This window comes from Lepidochelys olivacea (assembly GCF_965140295.1).
Source record: "Lepidochelys olivacea isolate rLepOli2 genome assembly, chromosome: 27".
Classification (NCBI taxonomy): Eukaryota; Metazoa; Chordata; order Testudines; family Cheloniidae; genus Lepidochelys; species Lepidochelys olivacea.
Window position 1 is genome coordinate 9392187 of NC_140437.1, and position 22261 is coordinate 9414447.

The 22261-nt window shown below is 48.8% G+C and overlaps 1 protein-coding gene across 2 annotated transcripts in view; it reads left to right on the forward strand.

The window, feature by feature from the left end:
* MRC2 (mannose receptor C-type 2) overlaps positions 1 to 22261 on the forward strand; it is a 108905-nt gene that overhangs the window by 40863 nt on the left and 45781 nt on the right. For both annotated transcript variants that reach the window (XM_084615842.1, XM_084615841.1), the window contains 7 exons: positions 7924 to 8331; positions 9795 to 9968; positions 10956 to 11120; positions 13040 to 13153; positions 14696 to 14839; positions 19471 to 19659; positions 21729 to 21883. In XM_084615842.1, coding sequence (XP_084471968.1) covers positions 7924 to 8331; positions 9795 to 9968; positions 10956 to 11120; positions 13040 to 13153; positions 14696 to 14839; positions 19471 to 19659; positions 21729 to 21883 — 1349 coding nt within the window. The remainder of the gene's footprint in view (positions 1 to 7923; positions 8332 to 9794; positions 9969 to 10955; positions 11121 to 13039; positions 13154 to 14695; positions 14840 to 19470; positions 19660 to 21728; positions 21884 to 22261) is intronic.

The window sequence follows — 22261 nt, forward strand, 5'->3', positions numbered from 1 at the left end:
GATAATCATGCTCACCTATCCCTAGGGGATGTTAATTAAAGTTTGTAAAGTGCTTTGAGAACAAACTTGGGGATTGGTCCTGCTTTGAGCAGGGGGTTGGACTAGATGACCTCCTGAGGTCCCATCCAACCCTGAGATTCTAGGATTCAAAGAGTGCCGTATAAGTGCTAAATATTACCATGAACAAAACATGTGTGAGACATGCCAAGCTGTGGAGGCGTCATCCGCCAGATCTTCGCCCCTGCATTTAGTGGAGGTGGAATGTGTCGATCAACCAGCTATTTAAAGAACCAGCTGTTTGTACAAAAGTCCAGACAGATGCCTTCATATGGACGACTGCATGCTCACTTCAGTTAACCACAGGTGCAAACATCTGGATGACTGGATGTTCTTATAGATGCAACTGAATGTGATCTGTCACAGCAATTGGAGGATGCTCCCCACAGTGCACTTCCAGATTAAGGTATGTCAGACTCGTGGGCTAAACCTGCCTTTGTCCTGTAATTCCACACAGTGCCCTGGAGGGGCTGTGCTGACGGAGCTGTGACTATGTTGTAACGGGGCTGTGATGCTTAAGCTGTGTGAAGTTCAGTTCAGTTATCTTCCAAAAGAGGTTTCTCTTTTTGCAGTGGTCGGAGAAGGCTTTAGAGAGACAAGCAGGGATGATGCCATGTCTTTCACTGGACCTGCTTCAGTTGAGGGGAGAGAGAAGCTTTCGGACAAGGCAGTCAGGCAGTTTTAGCTTCCCTCCTAGAATAGGAGGTGGTACTAATATGGCTGCAAAGCACCACGAAGTTCACGCTTAGGTCACTGTCTGTTTCAGGCCCTGTTCAACTCTTCATGGATTTAGTTTTGTAGGTGAGAGCTTCAGGGTGTCTTTATCAGCAGTGTTTGGATATTTTTCCTCTTCTGATTGAGGGCTCCAGGGACTCAGGGCATTCATGTCTGGGTGTGGAGGAGCTGAGATGGCAGGGCTTGTGACTACAGAATTGCATGGGGGGTGTCTTTGGGAGGAGCTTGGCATCACCAACAGGCCTCATGCAATTCAGAGCGGGGACAGTTTGCCTTTACGTTGGGGACAGTTTGCCTTTACATTGGGCAAATAGACCCCGGGTCTTGTTTGCAGACTTGCCTGAAAAATGTAGAATGGGGGCAGCTTAAAGTGACACCAGCGAGTACGTTTCTATAGCTCGGGGCCAACGTTTTCCAACTTGGCTGCCTAAAATGCAGCACCTAGATCTCTCTTTTTTTAGGCCCCCTAGATTAAAAATAACCTGATCTCCACTGGGGCTTCTACGACTCCCACTGATTGTCAGCAGGGTTGTGGATGCGGAGTGTCCGGGGTAGCTCATGAGTGTGACGGCAAACCTCAGGGCAGGCTGTCAAGAAGCAGGTCACAAACCTCAAATTGGTTGTGAGTTCTGTCCTTAGATTTCACCAACCAAATAACAAGTGTGAACTCAAGCCCTAATGCAACCTAACCATACAGTCGCAGACAGTCCCCTTGGGTACTCCGGTCTATCCTGCCACCCAGGCAGGGTGGATAAAAATCAATGATTTAAAAAAAAAATTGGATTTTTTTTATAAAATGCTTTTTTTCAGGAAAAAACCTATCTAAAAGTAGTTTTAATTAAGATACATTATAGCTCAAAGATAATCTCATCATGGAATAAGGATTATAAATTCTAATTCTGTAGTATGAGACAATATATTCATATAATGTTTAAGAAAAGTTTTGTAAATGAGTTCCAATAGTTCATGGATTAGGGACCCAATCTTATGGGGTTCCAGGGGCTTCTGTATAGATTTAGGTTAATCTTTCTATCTACCCAATGGGACCCAGTGCTCAGTCTAGAAGATACCATCAGAGATGCTTAGTTTTGCAATTCTCAAACTGTGGATTTGTCTCCAGAGGTAACATGCTTGTTAACAGCAAAAATGTTTTAAAATAAATAAATAATATATAGAGGTGAGAAATAACAGACCTCAACCCTATTGTGTCTCTGCAAATTTGTGTACACAGAGTCAATCCCTTATCTCTCTGTAAAAGTGCAAAGTTTCAAAAAGTTCAGAGAATAGAAGATTGTTGGGGGTGGAATAGATCTGGACAAGGAGAAGAAGTCTGGAGATAAATGTGAGAAGTGAGGACATAGCTTGTTTTGTTAAAATATTATATGTTTGCTGTTGAAGAAAAAAATCCAGAATACTTAACATTGTTGTTGTTTTAGTTAAATAAAACAATTTTAATGTCTGTCTGGTGATGTTCTCCTCCTAATACAGCATGGCAAGAAAATCCTCCAAATATTAATGATTAACCTATTGAACTGGAGATAGTTCACCTCCCAATGACTTCATAAATATCTGCTTCAATTACCTTTGGTAAGAGGAATAACCAAACACTCATTCATTTTCTGTAAAACTAATCTGAGAAGTTTTCAGAATAAATCACTGTTTAAAAAGGTATAGTGTGTACCTTCTAAAAATGAAACCTACATCTATCTCTGAGTTGTGAAGAATATGTATTAAGGTTATAACAACCAACAAGAATGCACTTTTATGTAGAAAACCTTGATTAAATCGAGTCTTCCTGACTAGTGGTTTAAATCATGATTTAAATTGTGATTCAAGTCAATTTGATTTAAATCAAATCCCCCCTGTACCCGGGCAAACTTGCCTTTGTGATAGATGGTCTCTTACACCAAAAACCACAGCAATACTCAGGTTTCAGAGTAGCAGCCGTGTTAGTCTGTAGTCGCAAAAAGAAAAGGAGGACTTGTGGCACCTTAGAGACTAACCAATTTATTAGAGCATAAGCTTTCGTGAGCTACAGCTCACTTCCTCAGATGCATATCGTGGAAACTGCAGCAGGCTTTATATATACACAGAGAATATGAAACAATACCTATTCCCACCCCACTGTCCTGCTGGTAATAGCCTAAAATGGCTATTACCAGCAGGACAGTGGGGTGGGAATAGGTATTGTTTCATATTCTCTGTGTATATATAAAGCCTGCTGCAGTTTCCACGATATGCATCTGAGGAAGTGAGCTGTAGCTCACGAAAGCTTATGCTCTAATAAATTGGTTAGTCTCTAAGGTGCCACAAGTCCTCCTTTTCTTTTAGCAATACTCAGGTTACTCCCAGTCCCAAATGACCAGTCCTTACCCCAGATCAGTTGCACCTTAGACCTGACACTTAAGACACTTGTAGCCAATCAGATAATAAACCAACTAAAGAATTATTAACTAAGAAAAAGAAATGAGTTATTTACAAGGTTAAAGCAGGTGAACATATGCACACAAATGAGATACAGCCTTAGGTCCCAAAAGGTAATAGAAACTGCTGCGATATGCAAGTTTTCTATGTCCTCTATAGCTAGCCCAAGCTAAGGAGCTTGGGGATCCCTTGCTTATGCTTAGAAATATTGCCCTCTCCAAATTCCAAGCAGTGTAGTGTTACAGGTCCTTCTGGTCAGGGATTTTTATTTCTGTCCCCCTGAGTCCAAGCTGAAGGGACAAATGTTTGCACTGGTCTCGACACAATCAACAAAGTCTTTGTCTTTTGATTTTCACAATGGCTCATTTAGTTTCAGTGGGCTTTCTTGTGGGGAGGCCCCGCACTCTACATTAATTAGTGCTTCTTTCCTGTTTGGTGTGTTACACAGTTACAGAGCTTCACACTGCAAACCCTCAGTATAATTTTATACCACGGGCTACAGGTGTCATAAGCGAGATCAATACATTCAGCAGCCTACAAGCGTTTCATCAAGTCTAAACACGAACATCTGTTTTAACAATACTAACACGCAAGTGAGCTAGACTGGTTTCCAGCTATGCATTTGTCAGTATTCCGCGAGGCCCCAGAGGCCTTGGCATGAGCAGGCACCTGGTCTGCCAGCGTCATAGCGAGCATCTTAAAAATCAGAATGCTTATTTGATGCCTGAATCTGGCACTGGGTGCCTGACTTTAAGCAATCGACTTTGAAAATTATGGGTTATTGATAAGGCTCCATGTTGTTGCAGAAGTCACAGATTCCATGACTTCCTTTGACCTCTGTGACTTCTGCAGCAGCTGGTCGCCTGGGGCTTCCCTCCCTCCACCCCCCGGGGGAGTGACAGCAAGTCCCCTGGGGCTTCCACACTACCACCATGGCTGGAGGAGAAGCAGCAGGCCCCCCGGGGTTCCCCCCCACACCTCTGGTGCTTCCCCTCACAGAGTTCCACCCCTGCCCCCCAAGATTCAGTCATGGGTATTTATGGTATAAGTCATGGATGGGTCACTGGCCGTGATTTTGTGTTTTTTTGCCTGTGACCTGTCCATGACTTTTGCTAAAAATACCCATGATTAAATCTTAGCCTTAGTTATTGATTATTTTTTCAGTCTCCATCATGTTTGAAACTTCTCTGAGAGAAAGAAGCCCATCCTTCTTTCTCTTCAAATTTGTATCCCTTTCAACTTTTAGCAAACATTGATTTTTCTTTTATTCACCCCCACAATGGGAGCTTGAAATTAACACTTTATTTGGTTTTGTTTCTTTGGTCTTATCTAGACTGTGCTGCAGTGTAGATTACGGGGTCCGGTTTGCAGCACCCATCAAGGAGTTTCATTCTGACCTGCACTGTGTGAATGATGCTTTTAGTTTTCACCAGCAGTGTCCGCACATTGCAGTTATGGTGCAGCTCTTTGGTGTGCTCTGCCATTCACACCCTTCTAATCCACACGACAGCTCAGTGTAGTGTGACAAAGCTCTGTCCTTGCCTCCGTGGGTCCTGCATTTCCTGGCAGATTTCACTAGCCTCAGAGGCTCACTGTGACCCTCCACGTAACCCTTCTTTCTCTAGAGACAAGGGTCACAGTCTACTGAGCCATTTTCATCATAAGACAACAAGGGAGGTGAGGAGAAGTTATCCTTCCTTGCACAGTCTTTGTTGTCTCCCAGTCTCAGTGATTAATCAGGGGGCAAAGGTGGGGGGGAGCCCGGGCCCACCCTCTACTCCGGGCTCCAGCCCAGGGACCCTAATAGAATCAACTATGGTAGCAGACCTTTTAGAAACATGACCTGTACAATTCCCTGGGCTACTTCCCCCACAGCAGCCCTCACTTCCTCAAGCTCCACTTCACCCTTACTTCAGGGCCTCCTTCCTTGCACCAGATATGGTGTGTACTACTCAGCCTCTCCAACAACACAACTTCCTCACACAGCTCCTGACATGCACCCCCACCTGACTAACTGGGAGGCTTTTAACAAGTTTCAGCCAGCCCCTGATTGGCTTCAGGTGTCCCAATCAACCTAGCATTCTCCCTGCCTTCTGGAAAGTTCTTAATTGGCCCCAGGTGTCTTAATTGACCTGGAGCAGCTTCCATTTCACTTAACCTGGTACCAGGGATTTGTTTAGCCTGGAGCTATATCTATATCTCCCACTACTTTTCTATGGCCATCTGGCCTTGCCCCTTCACAGTAGACATGACCTTACTTTAATATCATTCATGGTGTTACCTCTACTTGGGAGTTGGACTGTTAGATAACATTTATTTCAGAGCCGGCTTGAGGAACATAAAATATTATTTATATCTAAGTCCTACAAAAACAGAAGCAATTTTAAAAAAATTTTGCAACAGCAAGTCAGTTTAAAACAAAGTTATTTAAATTCTGTGAGCTGTTTGCAACTTCATTATGCTGGAGCACTGGTTGCAACAGCATAGTTAATTTGGAGTGGAAATTTCAGTTTAATAGAAGTTTAAAGACATTTTATTATTATTGTAAAAATCTTATAAAAATGATAAGAAACCCTCTCCCGAAAACCCTAACCATAGAGTGTAAACTTTGAGTAGGATTTATTTTTTCATGATGAAAAATAAGTTGATAAAAACAGAACAGAGTTCCAAAATCACCCCTTTTTGAAATTTTTACTGGCAAGTCTTGGGTTTTTTCGGCCCCTTTTGCAAGACATTTGAAATGCCCCACTCTGCACTCTTATACCGCATGTTGCTGCTCACATGCAGATTAATACAATATCAGCATGGCACTTTCCCCTTTATAACTGGGGTCGGGGGGAGCACCTGCATGAGCAGTGGTTCCATAACACATCAGCTGGTGAGAAACACACATTTTCACTGATTTTCACACAGTTCTGGAAAGCTGAAGTCTAACACAAAGCAAGCAGATTTTTTTAGGCAGATCACCTTCCAGGGCACTCTGGCCTGTGGATATACAGGAATCTGAAGTTGCCAGTAGAGTGACAGTTCAGTGCAGACGCAGTAAATAGCGCTGTCTAGTATCTGTTGGAGGTGGAAGTGAAAGCCTTGTGGAGGGTTGTCGTGTTGTTGACGGTGTTGTAGCCAATAGGAAAGTGGCAGGGAATGCAGAAGGCTTGTCCCGGAGTTAATTTCCTTGCTTTCAAGGTTTTGAGTGGGTAGGCTGTATTCTAATGTAGCCTTAGCGATGACTAAACAAAGTTTTTGTTTCGGTTAGATCTGAGAGTTCTAAGGCCTGTCATGTTTCAAGCCACAACTATCTGAAAGTGTCACTTAGGTTAAGAGAGTGATGCTTCTGCAGGTTCAGTATTCCTTGGTTCTCTTCCTAGCTCAGCCGCTGGCTTTAGGGACGTCTGATATGGGGTGTGATTGCGGCTGTATTTGAAGTTTTGTTAGGCTGTACGTATCTGCCAGGAACCCTGGATAATTACTCAGGCAGTAGTCTGCGCTCAAGCCCATACTGCTGCGATACCCAGGCTAGCTCTGGTGTACGTCTACACAAGCTGCGATCGCACCCTGTAACTGCCGTATAGATTTACTTGTAGCGTGTGTGGTCTTGAGCAACTCACTTTACTTCTCTGTCCCTCCAGTATTTCCCCAATGGTCAAATGATCAAAACCATTTAGGGATTAGGCACTCCATTCCCATTGAATTGAGTCCCTACGTCCTTCGGCCCCCTTGAAAATCACTGAAGCGTAGCGAAAAATGTACAACATAGACCCACAAACAAGGCATAAAGAGATCAAAGCTCAAACATGACCTAAACAATGAGGAAAAGAGAAGAAAAACTAACACCGCATAGCATGAGTTGTTTGCTCTGCTTTCTGAAAGTGTTTTCCATCAGGAAGGTCCAACTCGTGAGTCACGTGGTGTGAGACCTTCCCCAAAATACTGTGTGTGTGTTCCAATATTTTTTTTAAACAAGGCCCCAGATGTGCATACAAGTGATGAACACCATTGTGTTTCCCTGCATAGCTATATTTTTTCAGCTTTGAACATACTGGCTAAAGAAGACCTCCTCTGGCTGAGCCATAGACCTGGGCTGTACTTCCAGTGGTGGAGAGCAAGTTTAAAATCCATTGTTAGAAGGCAACCTAACATTCTTTTAACAGGCCACTTGAATTGTTGGGGCCAGTTAGTGAACTGAGAGCAATCAGTGCAAGCTCAGGTTTTAATAGCACTTTAGTTTCTCTGTTGAAGAAATTCCTTTTTGTCAGGATCTTTGTATCTTTACTAATACCTAAAACTCACCTGCTGACATCCTGTGAAGCTTAATTATTGTTTTTCAAGCACTTGGAGACCCTTCCATGCCAATCAGTGGAAAAATAATACTCCTCGTTATCCTGTTAGGAGGCAGAGGCTAAGGAAAAAACAACCGTCACCACAAGCCGAGAGCGTCCTGAAAAGCAGTGTGATCTGTTATGACTCCAGGAACTTCCGTACCAGAGCAGACCCACAGTCCAGCTGTTGTTATGGTGTGTGTTACGGTATCTCCCAGAGGTCATGCTGAGAGCAGGGCCCTACTGTGTTAGGTGCTGTACAATGCAGCAGGGGAATTGATCGGACCTGGTAATTGTTGTTGTCCAGGCTGGTGTCACAGCAGAGGCTGCTCACATTCACATCAGGGCCTAATCCTTTCTCACTGTCTTTATTCTCTTTGTCTTCCAGATTCCAAGGTGTTTCTAATCTACAACAGCAGGCTGCAGGGCTGCTTGGAGACCAAGGACACCCTGGTGAAGGTCTCCAAAGCCTGCAACGTCAGCGCCCCAGCCCAGCAGTGGAAATGGGTCTCCCGGAACCGACTCTTCAACCTCGGGACCATGCAGTGCCTCGGAGTCTCCTGGCAGGGTATCAACTCCACCGCGGCGGTGCAGTCACTGGCCACCTACGAGTGCGACCGCGAGTCCGTCAACATGAGGTGGAGCTGCCGGAGCTTAGGGGAGCATCTCTCTCAGTATCTGAACGCCAAGGCAGGGAACCTCTCCCTGGCACCTGCCGAGAGAGGAGATCAGGCACGCGGTGGGCAGTGGAGTGTCTATACCACCCATGAAGATTTGTGCTCCAGCCCCTATTCTGGTAAAGCCTGGGGAGGGCTCTGTGGTTCTACATTGTCCCCATGATCTCTGGTTGTTTCCCTATTGTTCTATGATCATAGTAGAGCCCAGAGGTTCCTACTGAGATCAGGGTTCTGTTGTGCTTGGCGCTGTACAAGCGCATGGAAGAGTCAGCAAGAATTCAGCCATGTGCCCATTATTACTCTTTGAAATTAGGTCTTCAGCCTTATCATCATCATCATTTATTTGTTAATCGAAGTTAAGGAAAACAGCCTTTGCCCCAAACAGCTTAGAGCACAAGCCCCGATCCTGCATCCATATCTGCTAGGGCCTGATCCACTTCGCATTGAAGTCAGTGGAGAGACTCTCATTGACTTCCTAGATTTTTAGGGCCAAAAGGGAGGATTATGATTTATTATGGGGATTATGTATTTGTATTGTGGTAGCCCCTAGGAGCCCCAATTGTGGAGTAGGACCCCATTGTGCTAGGTGCTGTATATCCTGCATCGAGTCTGTCTTGTAGCCAGCATAAATGGGAATTGGATTGGGCCCTTAGCGCACACCCCTTGCGCAATTCTGTCGGCTTGAATCAACTCCACAAGGGTCTGTCCCATTACAGGATAGGGGCCTAGGAGCCTGGCTGCCTGGGAAATCCCCAGGGGGAAGACGAATAAGGGTTTTTAAAATCATTTTTCTTTCCTCCCATAAATATAGTAAACGTCTATACTTACAGACATGATTGTCTCCCAGGGAGCTGTGCACTATACGAATGAACAGTCTGTACCAAGGCTGCAGGGGAGTTGAAATACAAGCAGCTGAATGGTCCATAGAACTTTCCATCTTTTCTTCCTAGGATCTCAAAGCAACAGCAAACAGGATGATGACGATGTTATTTAAAGCACCGTCCCGCTGAGACCCTTGGAAACAAATCAAAGCCTGCAGTGAAAACCTAATTAAACTCCAGCTTCTAAGGCTATATCTACACTAGCGATCTTTCAGCGGCACAGCTGCACCGCTGGAAGGTCTCCCGGTGTACTTTATGTTGGTCAGGGGTGTGTTTTTTCACACCCCTGACTGACAAGTTTTACCGACAAAAGTGCTGGTGTTGACACAGTCTAAGGGCCCGATTCTCCACTGCCCTTCATCTTGGGTCATTCTTTATGCCAGTGTGGAGTGGGTGTGAATCAGCAGTAGCTTTGCACTGCTGTGGTGACTCCACCAGGCACAGAGCAGTGGCGATTTGGGCCGCAAGGGTTCCGAAAGCTCAAAGGAGGAAGTTCTGGGGCTGGGGTGGTGGCGGGGCGAGGCTGGAGCATAATAAATCTAGGGCTGGTAGAGTCCATACTGTAGAACTTCCGTGGGTAGAAGGGGCTGAGCCGGAGTACAGTGCTGTACCCTGCATTGCATTTTTCCTCGGCAACCCTCTGTCCCCCAGGAAGGGAGGCCGAGTTACGGGGAGGATTTTCTCACTCTTTCTCTCTGCAGAAATTTACACCATCCAAGGCAATTCCCACGGGAAGCCCTGCACCATCCCCTTCAAGTACGACAACCAGTGGTTCCATGATTGCACCAGCACAGGCCGGGAGGATGGGCATCTGTGGTGTGCCACCACGCAGGATTATGGCAAAGATGAACGATGGGGCTTCTGTCCCATTAAGAGTGAGTGGCAATTGGCCTGTCCAGAAGCTTAGCAACAAGGGGGTGGGGCTATGATCATCAATAACTGGCCTGGCACCAAGTGCGGGTTGCTCTTTGGGTGATGCCAGCCTGGCATTGCAGAGCGGAGGGTTGTGTCAGGGATACCAGCCTGGCACTGGTGAGGGGGTGAGGGATGCAGCTCTGTGGGGGATACCAGCCTGGCATCAGATGGGGGCTCCGTGCTGGCGATGAAGGGAAGGAGCTCGGCTGTGCTTACTGGAGAGGAGGTTCTACCACAGCCAAGGTGCAGGGAACAACACCACCACACCCCTTATCCTCCGGCAGTGTGGCCTGGCGTTTAATTCAGGGCGGGAGGGTGCTTTGCCGTTGGGCTCTGAGACTCTGGTGTATTCCCAGCCCTTTCTCCTGAGCTTTCACAGCTTCAGCCCTCCCACTGTTAGCCCCTGGCCCCTTCGGCCTTTGTCGACAGTTCTCAGCATCTCCTCCAAGAGCAGCACGAGTGGAGAGATCCAGACGCTGTGCTGGGCAGGGTACGGATTGGTGAGGCACCACCTGGTTTAGCTCATTCCCAGCTGGATTCTGCGACCCTTCCTCAGCCCAACTGGTCCCAGGGCAGTCAGAGGGACGCTTGGCAGAGGAAGGTGCCCAGTGCGGGACACGGTTAATCATGTTGTGTAACCCTGGGTCGGAGAAGGGAGTAATGGCCAGTTGTCTGCCTGCTATGCTGCATGCATTTGCCATGGTCTCACACCTGGCCAGAGCCAGAGGCCACCCCGGTCCTTTGGGTCTGCAGTGGGCATGGCCTGCCATTGTGGTGTCCCTGAAAGAAAATTGCAGCCTCTGTAATGAGAAGGAAGCCTAATGGGAGCTGCACTTCAGGTCGTTAGAGGCATGTGCCCGCCTGCCGCTGGCTCTCCAGAGAGCTCTGCGCACACATCAGAGTTAACCCCTGGCTCTCCCTGCCTCGCTTCCCATCAATCCCCACAGGCAACGACTGCGAGACCTTCTGGGACAAGGATCACCTGACCAACAGCTGCTACCAGTTCAACTTCCAGTCCACCCTGTCCTGGCGGGAGGCGTGGAGCAGCTGCGAGCAGCAGGGAGCCAATCTGCTGAGCATCACGGAGATCCACGAGCAGACCTACATCAACGGTGAGTCTGCACTGCCCTGCCGGGGCTGGCCCGGGGAAGGAAGGGGTGAATGGAAGGGGGGGCCCTGGTTCAGGCTCCTTGGCAGGGGATGTGGAGGCACCAGTTAGTGCCGGCACTTGGCCTCCAGCGCTCCTTTGAGGCGAGCTTCGCTGCAGGGAGAGGCTGCTTCCGCCGCAGCGAGGGCATCCCCAGCAACTGCCAGGGTTGTCTGGACAGGGGCAGCTGTAGGGCTCTCCTCTGTGCTGGCTGCTGGGCCGTTCAGCAGTGATGTCCCTGGCCTCTTGACACTACAACTGCTTCAGCACCCTCTCCTGGAACACGTCCTCGTGCGCTCACCATAGCGTCGCTGTGCTCGTTAGCCTCCAGCTTGCTGCAAAACACTGTAAGGCAAATCAGCTCGTTGTCTGCAGGGCTGGACTAGGTTTTTCTGGGTTCTCACTGCTCTGAGTGGGGTGGTGCCCCCAGGCCGAGCAGGGGCTGGCCGTGCGGATGTGCCGTAGCACGACGGTTGCTCTAAGAACGGGGTGGGAGTGGTGCGCTGGACTCGGATGCTTTGGGAAACATGAATTGAAGGTGCTATATAATCCTGCCATTGAGCTGTTGGCTAGCGCTGCCCTGGGCTCTTCTCGGAAGTCTTCCATAGTGCACTAACATGGGCAGCGGGTGAACGCGCTGTTGGGGGAGGCTAGCCCTTGCCCCTCTGCCTGAGGTCCTGCCCCGCCCCTTCCGCTCTCCCTCCCCGACCAGCGCCCAGAGCACGCGCACACACACCCCGTGGCCACTGCCCCCCCATGCACACCAAGCATGCCAGGTGGACAGCACGGTCCCAGCACCAGACATTTGGGAGGCAGGGCATGGCCCCGGCCCTAGCCCCAGCCCCCCCAGTCCTGGGCCTTGTGTGCACCAGCCCCAGCCTGCCTGCCTGCCCCAGCCTCTTGGCCACAGAAGAGCGGGAAGGGAGCTGGAAGCAGGCAGGAGGGGATGTGGGGGCAGAATGTGGGCAGGGCCACACCAGGCTGTTGGGGGAGGCACAACCTTCCCCTGCCTATGCTACCTGTCGCCCATGCTCACTAACCTCAATATTAACCCCCTTCCGAGAGTGAGTGGGTGGGTCCTTACAAGGGGGACCCTTTAGAGACTTGTGGGTGTGGCAGGACACGTCTGTAGCCTGGAACTTGACAGAGAGCAGTTTGTGCAACTGGAGAACCTGCCAAGGTGGGTACGCCTGTTCGCTTAACGAGGTGTGTGGAGGCCTCGAGAGGTGCATGGGTGTTTAGCCAACCACATCAAGGTGAGACCAGGCAGGTTCCCTGGAGGGTCTGTGTGACCCAGCAAGATGGCAGCCTGGATTTAGGGATATGCCCCTTTATCCTATCGGAGTGACTGACACCCTTTGAGCAGCTTCTGCCCGCAGCTGTGCATGTGTCCCTCCTGCTGCAATCCGTGTGGGGGAGGCGATGCGCACACAGCCCGTGGCAGGCTGCAGCCGTGCAGCTAATGCGTGGGCCATTGCTGTTGTATTGCCTACGCGTGTGGGTGGCTGTGTGGAAGAGGCCGTTGGCGTCGTCAGCGCTCTGAGCAGGGAAGAAGCGCGAGTGATGTTTTTAGGGAGAGGTTCTAGATCGGCAGCCTAGGTAGTAGCAGGAGGGCAGGTTTCACTCACACGGTCGTCAGGCTGGTGGGGGAGCTCGGTCTCTTTGGTGCCTCTGGTCTTTGTCGTCTCTTCTGCCCACCGACGGGGGGGGGGGGGGGCAAGCAGCCCCGGGTGCAGTGGCAGCTTGTATGCCAGGGACCCGGGCCTGGAAGGAGCCGTCTTTGTCGAAGTTGATGCTGGGGGCCCGCTAGTCTAGAGCTGCTTTATTTGTGAGGCCTTCCCAGAACAGGAGGTGTCTGACACCATCGTCCTCTCTCTGTCCCAGGGCTGCTGACGGGCTACAGCTCCACCCTCTGGATTGGGCTCAATGACCTGGATATGAACGGGGGCTGGCAGTGGTCAGACAACTCGCCCCTGAAGTACCTCAACTGGGAGAGTGGTACGTATTTAAAGGGTGATGCAGATGGGGAGCAGGATTCTGCTGTGGGGTGGGGTCCTGGCGAACTCAAAGCAGGAGGGAGACAAAGGCAGGTGTAGATGCTGTCCATGGGCAGCACGGCAGAGGAGGGAGGGGTGTAGAGACCCTCTGTTGTGCTATTGTGCAAATCCCAGCATCCTGCCCCAGAAGGTGAAGGAGAGATGGGCCAGGCGGCTACAGGATTTAACAGGCAGGCTCATTCGCTGGCGCATATGTGCCAGCAGCACTTTGCCGTATGTGGAATTACCTCACTTCTCTCTGCTCTACGTGATGCGTGGGGACTGAGAGGAAATGGGAGACATCGGTGCCGTGCAGGGGACCAGGTCTCAGGGCTGCTGGATGCCAGGGAGCTGCGTGCCTGGGCCAGGAGCTGCCATGGATTTGTGTGCCACTTGACACCAGAGAAGTCTGGGCCATGTGCTGTGGTGAGAATCCATGATTCCATGGAACTCCATGCCACATGAAACCTGATGCTGGAGGTGAACATTCACACTGCAGTATTCCTGGGGTGAAATCCTGGCTCCATTGACTTCAGTGGGAGTTTTGCCGTCGAGTGCAGTGGGCTCAGGATTTCCCCCGAGTGCCATAAAGGGGGGGAAAAGATTCTAGAAAATGAATATCTTAAAAATTAATTTAATCTAATCTGGGACCACAAATACCAAAATGCTTGAATTGTAATGCTATGGTTATTGCATGGCAGGGCAGAGTAAAGGCAGCATGGGTGCCTTAACTGTATTTCCATATCTCACCCTGTTTGGATTTCTCTGAAACATAACTTTAACTCTGAATTTCCTGGGCTCACAAGGCTTAGTTTGGGGATAATTCCAGCATCCCTGTAATGATCTTTACCCCTAAATTACTAATACAGACTCTCAGCCTAAACTCCATCATGATTGCCATGGAATATAAAATAATGAATGGTCCTGTATAATAGAGGCCAGCTGTCTGCTCCTGTTTACCGCATTCCATGAGACAAGCCCTCAGGGACATGCAATTAATTTTAAAGGCAACATCTTAAAGTCACTCCTTCCTTTTCTCTGCCTGTATTTAACCTGTGGCATTTGCTGTGGAAGGATGTTATTGGGGGAGGTAGTGTAGGGGGCTGGATTTTCAATACTGACTTCAGAAAATCAGACCCTAGTAAGTTTTAGGGTTACATATTTACCTGAATAAGAATAGCACCTGCCGGGACACTAGCTGAGGTTTTAAAGGCCCCAGGCTCTTATGCTTCAAGGCATAAGCTGATAACCAGTTTAGGGGTCAGGAAGAAATTTCCCCTGCCATATAGCATTGCTCCAAAAGCAGTATGATAGGGTTTTACTCCTTTTTTTTTTTTTTTTTTTTTAAAGCATCTGGCAGTGTCCACTGAATGGACCATGCTTCTCTGCTATGGTTTCTGTTTGAACTCCTCTGTATTCATCCAGGGGATGGGCTTTAATGCTTGTATTTTCCCTACCGTTCTTCCTCCCTTCTCGCCCCCCACCCCCAAATTCCTGCTTGTAGACCAGCCTGACAATCCCAGCGAAGAAAACTGTGGGGTGATCCGGACAGAGTCCTCGGGGGGCTGGCAGAACAGGGACTGCAGCATCGCACTGCCTTATGTGTGCAAGAAGAAACCCAATGCCACCTCCGATCCGTTCACAACAGGTGAGCTGGAGAGGCTGCCAGCGCTGCAGTGCTCCAAGGCAACACTTGTATCCAGAGATCTCTCTCTCTCTCTCTCTTTCCCCCCCCCCCCCCGCTTTTCTGTTTCTTTCTTTAATAACAAAACAACCCCCCTGGGCGCACTCTGCACAGGTGTCTGTACTGGTTGGTTGGTTCTTTAAAAAAGGAAAAAAGAAAGCGAGGGTGCTCAGCACCTCTGGGTATGAGACCCTAAGATCCTAGGCCTGGATGGGGCCTGATTCTGCACTGCCTTGTACCTCTGGTTGGGTCCAGTCTCTCGCCCACATTTCCCTTCCCAGGGTCGCTTACTGAGAACCCTAAGTACAGAATTGCATCTATCACTGCGGCTTGTGTTTTTCTTCCTACGACGAGGGATGAGCAATCCCCTCCTGCAGAGGAACAAGAACTGCCCCAGTAGCCAGTGGGAACCTTTGCCCATCACGCAAACCAGACAGCTCTCCAAAGTTGCCAAACTGGTTTCTTTTGATTATTTCCCACCTCTCCCACAGCCTCTGCCCTTCCAGTTGGGATATATTAAAATATTGCATGGTTTTGCCCCCATTTGGAATTGCTCTGTGCAGGTGTCAGTGACGACCCATGGTGCAAAGCGGTGGCGAATCCGCCCCATCCCTTCATAAGACCTTAGGGCCTGACACTAAGAAGGGCTGAACCCCATAGCTCCCATTTAAATGACTGGAGTTTGAGGGTGCTGATCACCTTACAGGTTCAGCTTGTTTCACTGTGGGTACAGTATGTGGGGAAAGCTGCCAGAATGCTAATGCGCGCCATAGAAACGCTACTCATTTCCTCTCCTTCCTCCAGGCCCCTTTCATCTCCACAGCCTTATGTCTGCAAGGTGGTGATTACACATCCCAGGTGTGTTTGGCCTCCTACCTTTCAGCCACACAAGAAGAGAACTGACTCCCCCCAGAGCGGTACAGCCTAGAGACCCTCGGTGCAATTATGAAATGGAAATTAGAAGAAGCAAAATGGGAGCTTTAATCATGTTCCGGGGGAGGACGGGGCATTATCGCTCTGGGTGTGACATTACTGCTGTCCAATCAGAAGGCTTCTTTGGTGTCTGGCACTCTAAATCATTTAACAAATTCCTCTGCTTTGTAGCTGATGGTTATCTTGAGTGACTCAGTTCTCAGCCCCATGTAGGTCAGGTCTCCCAGCTGCTCAGCACTTCTCCACCTTACGATGAGTACAAAGCATTCTCCAGGCTGCTGACCTGCCACCTGAGCAGGCGTGCCGAGATGTGTGCCAAGCTAGCTGCTTGAATCTGTCACTGCTTTCCTACAGCTCGCACTAAGGCTGCTTTGTAACAAACATGAAATATTTATCTAATGCCAGTGTCTGACTGACAACCTTCTAGCTGGTAGTGCTGTGTCAGAAATAATAAACCAGACAATGCACCATGCTGTGTCTGGCTCTTCTCTTCACGCTCAATTTTCTATGTTTTATTCATCTGGTGGGTAGTTGTTTTTTTTCCCCTTCAGTAAATCTCTGTTTTCACAAGAGATTTTTTTTTTCTTACTAGCGTGGCCTTTCTCTGACTGTTTCTGATGGGGCTGTCAGCATGTTGCTGCTGTTTTATTGCTATTTTAATAATTCTGTTTGAATTGTGATAGCCCCTAGGAGTCCCAGTCCTGGACAAGGACCTCAGTGCGCTAGGTGCTGTACAAACACAGAGCAACCGAAGTTATGTGACAAGGCTGATTGCATGCACTGCCACCACCACCATGTGGACATCCATCCCCTGAGAACTTGATTGTGGCCCACCGTGCGCATTGCATATACGTAGAGCCCTACCAAATTCATGGCCGTGAAAAATGCATCATGGACCATGAAATCTGGTCTCCCCCTTGAAATCTGGCTATTGTAGGGGGGCCACGGTATTGCCACCCTTACGTCTGCACTGCCTTCAGAGCTGGGTTCCTGCCCAGCAGCTGCCCCAGTCCGGCCGCCCAGCTCTGAGGGCAGTGCAGAAGTAAGGGTGGCAACACCACGATGCTCCCTACAATAGCCTTGCGACTCTCCCCCACCCCCGACCCTTTTTTGCGTCAGGACCCCCATGTTTACAACACTGTGAAATTAAAGATTTAAATATCTCAAACCATAAAATTCCAGATTTTTCTGTAAATGCTATGACCATGACATTTACCAAAATGGACTGTGAATTTGATAGGGCCCTACGTATAGTCCAGCAAAAAGCTGCCACGTGGCTGTAGCTTTCAGTCGCTACTGTCCTGCAGGCTGTGAGCTGGACTGACTGATTTGCACACCCGTGGTGGGGGTAGGAAAATGGGGTCTAAGAAGGTAGAACGTCAGCACTCTTCTCAAACTACAGGAAGATCCCATGAAAATGTTGTGAAGTCAGTTGATCCAGGAGCTGGTGTAAAGATGCCAGTTGGGGGTGGGGCAGCCCCGGGGGAATTCATGGAGCACTCCGATGGGGAGATTGGCAGTGGGGCCCGCAGAGTGGGGAAGAGGGAATTGCTGAGAGCGTGCTAGTTGGAGATGGAATCTGGCTGTCGCTGGGGGAATAGTGATCCGTGCAATTCCCCTTCCTGTCCCTCAACAGTGGAACCACAGGGCTCATAGAATCATAGAATATCAGGGTTGGAAGGGACCTCAGGAGGTCATCTAGTCCAACCCCCTGCTCAGAGCAGGACCAATGCCCAACTAAATCATCCCAGCCAGGGCTTTGTCAAGCCTGACCTTAAAAACTGCTAAGGAAGGAGATTCCACCACCTCCCTAGGTAACGCATTCCAGTGTTTCACCACCCTCCTAGTGAAAAAAGTTTTTCCTAATATCCAACCTAAACCTCCCCCACTCCAACTTGAGACCATTGCTCCACAGAGGGCTGGTCACCTCCTCCCCATGCTGTGCTGCCCAGTGCAGTAGTCTGGGAGCTGACCTTGTTCGTGAAGACAGAGGCAAAAAAAGCATTGAGTACATTAGCTTTTTCCATATCCTCTGTCACTAGGTTGCCTCCCTCATTCAGGAAGGGGCCCACATTTTCCTTGACTTTCTTCTTGTTGCTAACATACCTGAAGAAACCCTTCTTCTTACTCTTAACATCTCTTGCTAGCTGCACCTCCAGGTGTGATTTGGCCTTCCTGACTTCCCCAAGCAATATTTTTATACTCTTCCCTGGTCATTTGTCCAATCTTCCACTTCTTGTAAGCTTCTTTTTTGTGTTCAAGATCAGCAAGGATTTCACTGTTAAGCCAAGCTGGTTGCCTGCCATATTTACTATTCTTTCTACACATCAGGATGGTTTGTCCCTATAACCTCAATAAGGATTCTTTAAAATACAGCCAGCTCTCCTGGACTCCTTTCCCCCTCATGTTGTTCTCCCAGGGGATCCTGCCCATCAGTTCCCTGAGGGAGTCAAAGTCTGCTTTTCTGAAGTCCAGGGTCCGTATTTTGCTGCTCTCCTTTCTTCCCTGTGTCAGGATCCTGAACTTGACCATCTCATGGTAACTGCCTCCCAGATTCCCATCCACTTTTCCTTCCCCTACTAATTCTTCCCAGTTTGTGAGAAGCAGGTCAAGATTATCCCCTGCGCTTTCCAAAAATTTCCTGGATTTTCTGTGCACTGCTGTATTGCTGTCGCAGCAGATATCAGGGTGATTGAAGTCTCCCATGAGAACCAGGGCCTGTGATCTAGTAACTTCCGTGAGTTGCTGGAAGAAAGCCTCGTCCCCCTGCTCCGGTGGTCTATAGCAGACTCCCACCATGACATCACCCTTGTTGCTCACACTTCCAAACTTAATCCAGAGACTCTCAGGTTTTTCTGTAGTTTCATATCAGAGCTCTGAGCAGTTATACTGCTCCCTTTCATACAATGCAACTCCCCCACCTTTTCTGCCCTGCCTGTCCTTCCTGAACAGTTTATATCCATCCATGACAGTACTCCAGTCATGTGAGTTATCCCACCAAGTCTCTGTTATTCCAGTCACGTCATAATTCCTTGACTGTGCCAGGACTTCCAGTTCTCCCTGCTTGTTTCCCAGGTTTCTTTCATTTGTGTATAGGCACTTGAGATAACTCACTAATTATTCCTCTTTCTCAGTATGAGGCAAGAGCCCTCCCCACTCGCGCGCTCCTGCTTGTGCTTCCTTCCAGTATCCCACTTCCCCACTTACCTCAGGGCTTTGTTCTCCTTCCCCCAGTGAACCTAGTTTAAAGCCCTCCTCACTAGGTTAGCCAGCCTGCTTGCAAAGATGCTCTTCCCCCTGTTCGTTAGGTGGAGCCCTCCTCTGCCCAGCACTCCTCCTTCTTGGAACACCGTCCCATGGTCAAAGAATCCAAGCCTTCTCTCTGACACCACCTGCATAGCCATTCGTTGACTTCCATGATTCGACGGTCTCTGCCCCGCCCTTTTTCTTCCACGGGGAGGATGGACGAGAACACCACTCAGTAACTCAGCTCTGGTGTATTTCCAGACCCTCCTGCTGCTTGGGGGCTCTGCTGCTCCTAACACAGGCCCTGCACTCACGTGGCTGGATGCCACCAGCACCGTGGAGGAGAACGGGCTTAGAAGGGGCAGTGTGGGGAGTTAGCGAAAGGCTCTTCAGCAGTCTGCTCTGGGTCCCTGCAGACTCCTGGTCAGAGGTGAAGGTTGATTGTGAACCTACCTGGCAGCCCTTCCAGTCCAGCTGCTACCGGCTGGTTGGCGAGAAGAAGAGCTGGCAAGACGCGAAGAAGATCTGCTTGCGCGGCGGCGGGGACCTGGTGAGCATCCACACACTCTCCGAACTGGAGTTTGTCACCAAGCAGATCAAGCAAGGTAAGGGTTAAAGCAGGTCTGCGCGCTTGCCACCTGGGGACACGCTAGGGACCCGGGTCAGAGCTGCGGATCGGCTCTTCTGGAATGTGTGTGGCTTGGGGAGCCCATATCTTCACTGGCATGGTACCTACAGGCACATGGTTCGGTGCTGCACATACATGTTCATATTGACCTTTACATGTATGTATTCAGGGGGGATATCTACCAAAGGTACTTATAGAGCCCCCATGACTAGCAGCTGAGCCCCTCACACTCTAATGCATTCGTCCTCCCAACACCCCAGTGAGGCAGGGGAGGGCTATTCATCCCATTGCACAGATGGAGGACTGAGGTCCAGAGAGGCTAAACGGTTTCTCCAAGGTCACACAGGGAGGCCATGGCCAGAGCAGGGATTTAAATCTGCGTTTGCTGAGTGCCCTAGTGACTTACTCAGTGACTGAGTTTGCTGAGTGGACAGTCTTGCCTCTCTGCAATATACCTTGCACCATGAGTGGTCCCAGTGAGGCTACTACTGGAGGAAGGTACTACTTGGAATGAGTAGCGGCATCGTGATCTGGTCCATACTAGGCCCTATTCCCAGCTCCAGTGCTGGCTCGTTGTGAGGCCATGGGTAAATCCCTCCCACCACTTCAGTTTTCCTGTCTGTGAAATGGGGTTATGGATACTTCTCTGACTCTGGGATAGTGAAGATAGTTAATTCAAATCTGTGAATGGTGTTGAGATCCGTAGACGGAAGGTGCTATCATCCCCTGATGTCTTGTGAATCTATCAGAGACCGCACAAGAAGCACTTAACATGTGTGAAGTGTATCATTTATCTGCTAGGGCAATGGCTGGCATTTGATACATTCATCTCAGTAAGGAATAAAAAGGAATGGCCCCATTCTGTTTGAGTCAATGCTGACCCAACGCCCCAGGAGGAAGGTGGCGAGCACTGTGCTTCTGGTGATGGCATTGTTTCCACGAGATGTAAAACTGAGGCTCTGGACCACTAGTGGTTATTAACGATCTCCTGGCACTCTTTTAAGAATCAGGATGGCCCTGGCTGATTCCAAATTGGGTACCTGCATAGAGAAAGATTCCCCCAACAGTTTGTTAGATATAGTTTTAGTGTACACATCTTGTCCTAAATTTGCTGTGTAATAATGTTCCTGTGTACTGTTAAATAGCCACCACGTTCCATCAAGAGGTGGCTGCTTTTCATGGAGTGCAGTGATACTATAACCTACCTCAGAGACGCATTTGTAAAGCACTTTCAGACCCTTCCCCACAAGAATAGACATGCAGAGTACTTATTCACTATTAGCCAAGGCAGGGCTTTTGAAAGTACGCTTCTTGTTGAGTACAAACTGGGTCCTATGTTCCAAGCCCAAGTCAATGGATCTACTCTAAGGATGAGTTTAATCCAGAGTTTTGAATCACCTTTGGCATGTCAGAATGTCCTGTTGCAGCCAAGTAACGCAGGGTATGTCTACCCCACAAATAGGGGTGTGATTGCTGCGCAGGCAGGCATACTGGTGTTAGCTTTAATCTAGCTGGCATGGGTTACAATAGCAGAGGAGACTTGGGAGTACGCACAAAGGGGCCAAAATTAAGATTGTATGGACAACCTTAATTCTGGCATGGCCTAACTTTTGAGTGTTTGACTTCGCTACCCCAATGTTCTTTTAATGAATTTGTCTTGTATGTAATATTATCATCATTGGCTTGGATTTTCAAAGGAGCCTAAAAGAACTTGGGATCTGGAAACTGGGCACTTAACTCCCTTGGATGTCTCAGAAATTCTGACCATTATTATTTATCTGTAACCCCTAAGAACCTTAGTTGAGGATCAGGGCCCCATGGCACTAGACCCTGTACAAACAGCTAACAAGGAAATTAGTCCCTGTCCCAGGCAGCTCACAGCCAACATGGCTTGTAATGTGCGAGAAGCTCATTTCGCCCCATGAATGCTCAGAGAGGGCATAGTTTTCTCTTAGTACCAAAGTGCTACTGTGCTTACGTAGGGTGAGGTTCACCCCAGACACCCGAGCTGGACTCTGACCAGCTCTTCCCCTTTCTGCTTGGCAGATGTTGAGGAGCTCTGGATTGGCCTGAACGACCTCAAGCTGCAGATGAATTTTGAGTGGTCAGATGGGACGCCAGTGCGGTTCACTTACTGGCACCCCTTTGAGCCCAACAACTTCCGAGACAGCCTGGAGGACTGTGTGACCATCTGGGGACCGGTGAGGACTGATTGCGAAGGAGGAGCGGGATGGGATGTGGGACCTTTCCTATCCAATTTGCAGGGCTGAAATGGAGTAATTTGAGCTTGGCAGAATTCAATATATACATATTTTAAATCTCAACAGATCTAGATGTTTATTTTTAAGTATTTTTACAGCTGTGGGAAATTACTTGGGGGTCAGACAATAATTATTTAATGACCGTAGATGTTGAAATTCAAAAAGTTAAGCTTTGTAACCATCAAAACACAAATTTTCAACCTCGCATGTCAAAATATACATTGTAAATATCCTTACATCAAACCCTCGTAAGTTTCCAAGCAGCTTCTTTCTTACTTTGCCTATCTGTAAATTTCAGTTATTATGGATGGAAATAGT